Here is an 11,109-nt window from a genome sequence, read left to right as displayed (position 1 = left end):
GACAACTGGAAGTAAGCTGTATAATGGCAGATTCTAAAAGATTTTCAGAAGTGAAGTCTTAAGTTCTGGCAATCACTGAATGAATTAATTAGCACTGAATGTTTGCCAGTTTTGACAAAATACTTTTGCTGTTTAATTCGTACTCCTAAATCCTTGCTAACAGGAGTTTTATATACTATGTTGTTTTCTTTAGGGCTATTTCTTATTAGCATTCCTATTAGTGGCCCTATGTTGTGGTGCTGTTGGACTTAGGCTCGCTCTCCACGAATGCGGCGGGCAAGCTGGATATCCTTGGGCATGATGGTGACCCTCTTGGCGTGGATGGCGCACAAGTTGGTGTCTTCAAAGAGACCGACGAGGTAGGCCTCAGATGCCTCCTGCAGCGCCATGACTGCAGAAGACTGGAAACGAAGGTCGGTCTTGAAGTCCTGGGCAATCTCTCGAACGAGGCGCTGGAAGGGCAGCTTTCTGATGAGCAGCTCTGTGCTCTTCTGGTAACGACGGATCTCACGAAGGGCCGCTTAGGTTAAAAGGAAAATTTCACAAGACGGTGGTAACAACAGCAATGCTGTATGGTACGGAAACAGCAAGCATGAGAAAAACAGAGCAGAAGAAGATGGATGTGGCAGAAATGAGAATGCTAAGGTGGATGTCTGGGGTGACAAGAGAGGATAGGATCAGGAATGACTACATAAGGGGGTCGACTAAGGTGGTGGAAGTATCAAAGAAAGTGCAGGAGGGGAGGCTGAGATGGTATGGACACCTGTTGAGGAGAGATGAGGACCACGCTGGGAGACATACTATGGGGGTGGAGGTGCAAGGAAGAAGAAGATGGAAGGACTGTGTGAGAGGAGACTTACATGAGAAGGGAATTGATGAGGCAGAAGCGCAGGATAGAAATAGATGGAAACGGCTCATCTGAAACGGCGACCCCATATAAAAATGGGAACAAGCTGGGAAGAAGAAGATTCCTATTGGTGTGTTGCTATAGGAAAAACCAAGGATGACATTAAACAATTTTAACGGTGATTTTATGGTTTCAAAACCACTAAAATAATGCAATTTAAGAAGGTTCTTAGGGATTTCTTTCTCCATGTCACTTTCACTAAAAGACTTTTTGTGGGCTTTATTATAAATATATGTAGTAACCGTGAAGGATAACATAAATCTGTCCCTATTTTTCTTATGTATTCGATTTCTTGACCCAAATACTCCAACCTTCTGCCATGACCATACTCAATTGGAACTGAGAGAGATGTCGGCGAAACTGTATCTGATTCAGAAAACTTTACGGATCATGATCTCCACATTTGAGTTACTTTTGAATATATGTCTGTACTAATAAAACTACTCCCTGGCCTTCAACAATTTTCTTCCCTAAGATGATGAACATCGGCACGTTACTACCCGATGCAGCAGCCAAGAGAAATCAGTTATATATAATACGAAAAATAAGAGAAAACTTTAAAGAAACTGAATGCTGCTGATGCAGCAATGGCTTGCAACAATGCCTATTTGAAAGAGGGTCTACTAACCAAATATAATAATAATAATAATATTTTGGAAGAAGACCCTCTTTTAGGCAAATACTGTTAAAAAGGATGGCAGAATTAAGCGAATTGATTTTATATATTGTTTTTTCTATTTTCCTTGCAATTCGCTTCTCAGGCTCAGCGATGTTTCTGAGTAACTGGCCAATATTCATATTGGGAATTTTCAAAAAATTGTAAATGCTGAAGGAATCTTTTATTAGAACAGGATATCAGGTCCAGGTCAAGCAGGGGTCGTCGTCAGTGCCGGTATTATTCCGTAAGCGTAGTTCAGTTCGGGCCAGGGTCGTCTTTGGATTAAGGGCTGGTGTTGGTGCTGGTATAGCTGGTATTACGTGACGTTTCGACCTTCTCGTAGGTCATCTTCGGACGAGTCAGCTGAAGAGACTGTAGCAAGAAAGTTTGCGGAACGGTATTTATAGCGGCACGGACCTAGAGTTGCATTCTCATTGGTCGGGCCGGTCTTGGGCGAAGCCGTGGATCTCGCCTCGAAGGTCTCGGGGATTCTCTTGTGCGAGCGCCACAGTATGTGCCTGGGGATGAACGTCAGGAATTCCGTCTGTAGCAGGAATCGTAATGATCCTGTGGGGGCTCCTGATTATCTGGCATCGTCGGGGGGTGGGGGGCCGCTCACTGCTCTCCGGGCGGCGGTGGGAAGGAGAAACGTTTCTTGAGTTATATTTAAGTTTGGTTTCTCCTTACCTATATGAAGGGCTTCTAGGAGGCGCAGACGTCGGGGATCTGTTGTCTGATCTATTATTATGATATTAGGGATTATATCATTTCTTTTTATCCGTTTGTTATGAGCAGTCCTGGCGTGGTTGAATATGGCTCCTTCTTGGGCGTGGCAGGAGAATTTCGCTTGGAGAAACGCATGGAGGTCATACCGACGTATTTGCCGAGGCATCCTCGGACAGGGCATGTGTAACGGTAGACCACACTCGTCTTCTTCAAGGGATCCTGCAAGGGCGCCGAAGGGTTGTTTCTCATCACCAGGCTGCTCGTCTTCTTCGTTTTATAATATATAATTATTTTAATATTTCTGTCTGGGTCGGCGGGGCTGACGTTTTCCTCGATGATCTTTTTGAGGGCTTGTTCGTCCTCCTTGTACCTCCGGTGGAAGTGCCCCTTGTAGAAAAGCTTGATGGGCTCTGCAACGTCGGGGCGGGGTTCCTGGTGGTACCAGGCATCCATACTTTTCCTTATTGACTCATCAACAGCACGATTGGTGTGTCCGTTGTCGACGAGGACCTGGGCGGCGCGCTCCAACTCACTGTGTGTGTCATTCCAGGAGGAGCAGTGTGAGAGGGCCCTCCTGATGAAGGCGCTGATGGTGGAGCGCTTATACCTCTCAGGGCACTCACTCTCACCGTTCATGCACATTCCCAGGTTCGTCGGCTTCGTGTACACCCTCGTGCTGAATTCGGAATCTCGCTGTTCGACAAGGACGTCAAGGAAGGGGAGGCGGCGATCTTGGCAATGTTCAATCGTGAACGTGAGGCAGCTGTGGTCGTGGAATGCACGTCGCAGCTGCTCTATCTCATCCTGGGATTCGGCGCAGACGAAGGTGTCATCGATGTAGCGCACGTACATCCACGGTTTCCTGGAAATCTGGAAGACCCTCTCTTCGACTGTACCCATATTCTATATGGGTACAGTCGAAGAGAGGGTCTTCCAGATTTCCAGGAAAGACCCTCTCTTCGACAGTACCCATATTCTATAAGTGATACAAATAAGGAATTGTTTGCCTCAAGAAATGCTGTGGAAGTCATATTTTCTATCATCTTTTATTCTTTTAAGCATCACTTAATGAGATCATTTCTCCGAAAAGAATCTCTTTCTTTATATACGAACAGAGATTCGAAAGTGAAGGTTGTTATTCGTCTGTCTGAAATCAAAAGAATGCCACAGTATTCAAAGAAAAAGGAAAGACAAACAAGCGATAAAACAAAGAAGAAAACATATCGAGCCTTTCGAACGTACACCAGATTGACTGAGCATCAAAAGTGTAGAAAACTTCATCCGTTGGAGGCAATTGAACCGAAACAAACATCTTTATAGTAACGAAACCGCTATCATTGACCGTTGTGATATCATCCCGCCTTCGAAGGAAGCTTTTTCTGGAGTATTTCTGGCGGAACTTTCGATGCATAAAACCCGAGGAATGATGAAAGGCAAAACTTTTGAATGGATTTCCGAGTAAGGGTCTTGGACATTTGGGGGTGGGTGTTAGTGAGTGGGGTAGGGGGGAGGGCTGTGTTGAATAGGACAGGAGGCGGGGGGGCGTCGGGCGGGAGGAGGAGGGGGAAAAGCTGAAGAAATGTCTCACAGCAAAGCGATGGCGGTGGTCCGAAGTTTAACAAACCCGACGCTCCTGTGAGGTACAGAACTGGATAATTGTTATTCTCGTAAATAAAAATATGAATATTTGTATAACAATGCATTGTGGATCTAAATTCTACCCAATTTTCATCGTTAAACTTTATAAGGAACAATTCCCGGATAAAGATCCCTTTTGTATGGAACCTCCGGCGTACGGCGTAACTGTATCCGACTTAGGGTTCAGACAGTTATATTTATCTTAGGTCTTGAATCGGATTTTGGGAAAGTAGCATCGATGGGAAGGCAGCTTTCGGGAATCTCCGGAAAATGCTGCTATTATTATTATTATTATTATTATTATTATTATTATTATTATTATTATTATTATTATTTACATGCACACGGATCAGACAGAGTCAACAGTAAGTATCCATAAAGAATGACCCTGTGCAAATATGTTTAAAAGGAACATCAATGGAAGATGGGGAAAAATGTGGGTAATTTAATATAAATAAATAAAAAAAATTAAATACGTGAATATCCCGATTCATATAAAAGATGCTATACCGTTACAAGGATCACGTGACTAAATGTATTGCAAGAGCCAGGAAGAAATCTTAACAAGGAAAAGAAGCAAGCGCTTTCGTGCATGTAAGCAATATATATAAACTTCTTCAGGGTACAACGCAAAATTTTCTTCTGTACCCTGAAGAAGTGTACTATATATTAAATACACGAAAGCGCTTGGTACTCATCCCTTCAATACTGCCTTCTGGCTCTTGCAGTATATAAAACAAGTGACAAAATTATCTTTCCTTGATTAAAAGTATGATAATTCAGAACACCGTGAGGATCTCCAAGATGAACTCAGATAAATGGAGTGTTAGAAAAGAAGCAATGAGAAGTTGAAATTAGATTCAATCTTGAAATATGGGAGAAAAACTGGACGAAACATTAAACTTGAAATATTTAAAGTAGAAAGGAATAGAGAAATATCAGATATGATATATGGAAAAGAAATTGAAAAGTATGAGACAAAGTCAGAAAGTAACAGAGAATACAGTTTACAAGAGAAACTCCGGTTACAATTCAAAACCCATCGGAGCGTGATGTCAACACAGAAAGCAGAGAATCTGGCTGACTCACCCAGAATAAATTACAAGACGAAGCCTGGTTTACAGAACAACAGGGAACAAGACGTTCAACAGCAGTTCAAAATTTTTAACCATTCTAGTAAGCACCCAAAAGCAGTCCCCAAGTCAACAAACATTTCAACAGTCGGTCACCGTGGTCAGTTGAGGTCACTTCGAACGTATTATGTAACTCTCCGAAGAGGAATAGACGAACCTATAAAAGGGATCGTAGCATCGTAAGCTAAGCACCTGTAACCACTGAAACCTTTCCTCTGGAGGCTGTGGGATTGCTGTCAACAGCAGCCATTTATAACAACTCGAAGTCAAGTCACTTCCCACAGTGCGATGCTTCTCCCCTCTCGAAGAAAGCGTCCCACGCCTTTTGGGCCCAGACTTTCGATTCTAGAACAACTCTGAAGAACGTTGAAAAGAGAACGTGTGTTGGAGGTGGGTGGAATAAGATGAGGAAGGAGAAGAGGAAGGCAAACGTTTCACTCTGGAAGTTTATCCAATCCAGTTATAAATAATATGCGGGAAGTATGAAATGGATTAAGTATATTATAAAAAACACGACAGAAGAAACTATAGTCCAATTAAGAAAGATATTTTCCACGTTTTTCACGAGAAAACTAGGTTAATGTGGAAGTGAAAATAATAAGATAAACGAAAACTAAGAAGTGAATACGAAACATCCAACAGAAAAATGAAGGCAAACCTTTAATAGTGGCATCTAAAAAACACAAATTCAATAAATGCTGATTGTCTCATTAAGCTATAATATTTCCCTTGAAATTAAAACAAAGTATGAAAAATTCTAAATGCACATATGTTTCATTCAATAGAATAGTAAAGTTGAACTCATGTATATGCTGAAAAAGTAGGGCATACAAAATAGTCTAGAAGATAGTGTGTGTTGCCGACGTATGTGATATGACTCCTTAGTATTCGCTAAGAAACATAACCTATTTTTATGAAGCAAAACGAGAAGAGTAACGAGTTCCCAGGGGCATTGGCCGCATTTATTCCCGAACATTATCTGAAATCGGAAAGGAAAAATCGAGTAGTCAATTCTAAGATCTACAAAGGCCTAAAAATTTGGTGCAAAAGATGGAAGCAAAGAGAACTCACAAGGAAGACGACATCTTGCAGGAAGAATTTCCTCTGGGAGTTTCACGCGCAGAAAATAAACAATAGAAAATTGTATAAAGTTTGTGAGGTAAATCGTTTAACGAACTGATTGTCAACATGTCCCCGTTTGACAAAAAAAATAAATAAATAAATAAATAAATAAAAAATTAGAAGTCAATATGGCCCCGTAAGGAAAAAAAAATTATTTAGGAGTATCCTATTTCTGTTGATCACTAATATGATAATATTTGTAATTTATTCGTTGAAAGATTCATTCAGAGCCAGATGATTATATTTCACAGAACTTTCACTAAATTGGGTTTAAGCCTCCTAAAATAACCGATTTTATAATTTTATAAGAGATTATTCCTTTACATGGTATGCTTTGAGAAACGCATAATTAATGAAAATCTGTCACTCGATTAACACTGTATTAAGTTGACTTTCACCAAAACATTGAACTAACCAAGTTCCTTAAATTTAAAAACACTAAATTGATTGACTGATGTCCATCATGTTGCCGAAGCCACACCACCAAAGACAGATCTTTCTATTAGTCAACATTTATCATTTTATCATTTTGAATATATGCTTGAATTTATCGAGAATGTGCCTGATATTCTTATGTACAAACTTTCCAGTACTTAGTTTAACCATTAATAATATGGTTATATTAAAGACACTACTAACAAGAGTAAAAGTAAGAAAAAAATTCAACTCGACGGCAACCAATACAGAGGTAAAATATTTAAAACATATTATCATTATTATTGGTCATTTCCGCCCATAAGTCTCTGTTTCTCTAGGCTTCATAATTTGCGAAAATGAATAGGAGACAGAAGAGGAAATGAAAAACATTAATGCTCTAAGAAGATTAAGAAGGGTAATCCTTTTATATTTTGCAGTTAATGTTGGAAGATCTTCGTCACCTGAAGAAATAAATGAAAGGGGGGAAAAAAGGCCTGAAAGGTCTTTGTGCTGACAGCTTTCATTATCGATGTTTATTTTGCAAGAGATGACACGAAGCTCCAGATCTACTGATGGTGGCTGATCATGTTCCGGCTTCTGTTGAAGCCTTTGTTTTGAAGGGTAACATTTCCGTCGGGAAGCATCATTTTACTGAAAGTTATGAACCTTTGAAATGATGAAAGCATTATACGTCGTTTTAACTAAATCAGCAATTCCTTTGATGATTCAGGCCAGGAGTAGACGAGCCACTCTGTGGCGTCACAGAGTGGCGTCGGTGTGTGGCGTGGATGTGTGGCTTCCCATAGGTTACCATGTGGCGAGCTGTTGCTGATCCCCGCCACAGCTTACAAGCAATGGAAACCTCAGGGAAGCCACATGTCCCCGCCACACACGCAGATATGGCTCGTGTACTCGTTTGTTTGTTTGTTTGTACGGTGTTTTTACATTGCATGGAACCAACCGCTTTCCGAGACTTCCGAACCACGTCGAGAGTGAACTTTTATCACCAGATACACACATCTCTGACCCCTCAGTGGAATACCCAAGAATCGAACTCGCGGCCACCGAGGTGGCAGGCCAAGACCATACCGATCACGCCACTGAGGCGCTAGCTCGTGTCTTCGTGGCCCCCAAGGCAACAACTCAATGAAACCTGCCTTCACTACTTGTTAAGCAAACTCGCATCACCAAACTGGCTGGACAAACCCGCATTCAACGCATTTCGCAAATGAATTCTGCCTTCTATAATCAAAGCTTTGTAAAACTCTGATGCAACTCTCAAAAGGGCAAAAAGCAAAGGCAAAGCTCAGACGTGACATCACCGTCTATTCACAGACCCTTCTACTTTACAGGAACAGTAAACACACCTGCTGTAAAAAAAAAATAAATAAATAAATAAAAGAAAAGGAGGTGGGGGGTGGGGGCGATATCACATACAAACAAATCAAATGCAGCAGTTGCTCTTTTCGTCGACACTGGAAATTTAGTTGAAAAAATGGACTATTTTAACGAATGCCGCTTCCAGGGGGGAAAGATAAAATTTTTTATTTCGTTCGTGCACCATTTTTTTCCCCCCCGAGATTTTCTGCTTAAAAAGCATATGAAAGCAAAATGGGGATTCCTGTACCCGATTTGTTGTGTGACTTTGAAATGGTAGTTTCCTATAAAGGTGATGAAGCGTAAAAAAAAAAAAAATCACGTATTGTTATTCTTACTCACTGTTATTAACCTAAAAGTTCAGCGTTAAATGAAGGCAAAACGACTCTTTCGTTGAAATATGATATAAATTGACAATATCATCATTATATGCAGACGCTTTATTTCATAATTGCATGATAGTTTTACTATTAAAAATATTTTCCCTTGCCTACAAAAAAGAATACCTACACACACACACAGACACACACAGACACACACACGCATATATATATATATTATATATATATATATATATATATATATATATATATATATATATATATATATATATGTGTGTGTGTGTGTGTGTGTGTGTGTGTGTGTGTGTGTGTGTGTACTTATTCTTTTTTGTTTTTTTTAGGAAAGGGAAACATTTTTAATAGTAAAAACTATCATGCAATTATGAAATAAATCGTCTGCATATAATGATGATATTGTCAATTTATATCATATTTCAACGAAAGAGTCGTTTTGCCTTCATTTAACGCTGAACTTTTATGGTTAATAACAGTGAGTAAGAATAACAATACGTGATTTTTTTTTACGCTTCATCACCATTATATATATATATATATATATATATATATATATATATATATATATATATATATATTATATATATATATATATCGTGTATATATATATATATATATATATATATATATATATAATATATATATATATATATATATATGTACACACACTCCCACACACACATATATATATATGTGTGTGTGTGTGTGTGTGTACATACACACATATAACCAATCATAAAAATTTCTGGAAAAAAACCAGCTATTTTGAAAACAATTTACCACTTGGACGAAAAATTTTTTTGAGTGTACACGGAAGTACTTAAAAACTGCTGCCTAAATTCCTCGGGGAAATCTCTAGAACAGTACGAATGTCATTTGAAATGTTTTTGTAACTTGAATTTTCATGTTCCATTTCATTATTGTTGAAGTATGTGATTTCCCGCAATATCATGAGTAATAAGAACTGTTAAATAAACTATATTATTTTTATATATATGTCGATATATGTTAAAATTACATGCGGAGAACTTTCGACAAAAGAACTTGATTTTGAATTTTACTTCCATTATTAATTTCAATATTGCCGTTACATTTCTACTTCTGTGAAAATAATTGTCTTTGTCCTTTTATCATAGTTCTTCTTACTATTGCTACCCATTTAATTCCTAATTTTTTTCTTGTTCTGATGAAATGTGACAGGATATTGCCCATGCTTCCATAATCATGAAATGATCTATACATATTTTAATAAAAAAAACAAAAAAAAAAAATAAATTCTAGCACCTCATGTAATGTTAGGTTATAAAACCACCGTCTTGATTATAATCACCATAATCAATCGGAGAAGGAAATAATCGAGATTGAAAGCTGAAAATAATTTCGTGATTAGCAACGAAACGAACAGTTTTGACGGGAATTATGTTTCATTTGTTATTCCTAACGATGCTTTTATGGTTATTCTGGTAGGTAATGCTCGCGAGAAAGGCAATATTTGTAGTAATAATTACACTTGCTTTTTGCTATAGAGCATTATTATTATTATTATTGGTGAGGAAATCCACAATGGTTTGGGTGTAAATATATATTAAGAATAGACACAAAACGAGAACTTTCGAGAACCTGCTTCTCGAATCTCCTAAATCGTTTTGTACATATATTTTCATATATATTTACACCTACACAGTTGTGGTTTTCTTCGCCAATTTAGTGCACCCATGGTATTATTATATTATTAATTATTATTATTATTATTATTAATTATTATTATTATTATTATTATTATTATTATTATCAAGTCAGCACCCATTGTCAGATAGCATAAGCAACTACCGATTTCACGTACCTTCCTTACTCAATTCTTTGGTAATTCGTGATTCAAAATAGAGAAATGACAGAGGCGTCTACAAAAGATTCTGTCTGTATTTACATGGCGCTCAGAAATGACGTCATGAGGAGCCTCGTGAATTCAGAAGATTCTAATTGCAGAAGCAAACAACGAAAATAGATCTACTGTGGAGACCAAATTACGTATCAAATCACTTCGGAAACTGAGAAAATCGTGGAAAACAGGGCGCAGCCGAAAACAGTCTACGGAAATTTTGACCATCATAGGAATAATTTTATTATTAAAATGCAAAGGCCGTGCTCGCTTCATAAATTGCAAATGTTATAATGTCATTATAAACGTCAAAGCCACATTACGCGAGAATGAAAAAAATTCATAACTGGATGTGTATATGCATGTATGAATAGTAAACATGCCTTAATGAGTGGCTCTTATGAATGAAATATTCCCTCGGGGCATCAGACAATAAGTCTGACGTGTGACAATTACTAGAACCGTCATTTTGATGAACAATGTTATTGCTTTGTAAGGGAAACAACGAAAGGATACAGGAATGTTGAGTTACCCGTAATAGAATATTATTGATAATTATGGCATGGGTTGTGTTTTCAGGCTTCATAGTATTAATATATTGTATTCCGTATAAGAACACACAAAAAAATAAACAGACATTATGAGATGTCTTCTCATTCGATGGTTACCTAAAGCAAAAATGATCTCCATTCGATATATCAGTTGCACTTTATTTTATTGATACATATATTTATCAAGATACTTATGGTAAGTCTGGAGAGATGATAGATACCGAGCACATTTATTAAAATACGATGATGGTGTTGATTGACGACCAAGCCAGGATCATGAGGTAATGGTTAGCTTTCTTCTCCTTCTATGGGAGGGGTTAAGACACTGTTATACTTTAGCTGTTA

General features: G+C 38.2%; 1 protein-coding gene across 1 annotated transcript in view; it reads right to left on the bottom strand.

Moving 5' to 3' along the window:
• Positions 1 to 248: 248 nt before the first annotated feature.
• Positions 249 to 11,109, bottom strand: part of LOC135200707 (uncharacterized) — a 47,365-nt gene continuing 36,504 nt past the window's right edge. The window contains exon 2 of the mRNA XM_064229316.1: positions 249 to 520. Coding sequence (XP_064085386.1) covers positions 249 to 520 — 272 coding nt within the window. The remainder of the gene's footprint in view (positions 521 to 11,109) is intronic.

This window comes from Macrobrachium nipponense, chromosome 27, assembly GCF_015104395.2.
Source record: "Macrobrachium nipponense isolate FS-2020 chromosome 27, ASM1510439v2, whole genome shotgun sequence".
Classification (NCBI taxonomy): Eukaryota; Metazoa; Arthropoda; class Malacostraca; order Decapoda; family Palaemonidae; genus Macrobrachium; species Macrobrachium nipponense.
Note: the sequence above shows the minus strand (reverse complement) of the source record. Positions and strands in the feature narration are given on the sequence as shown.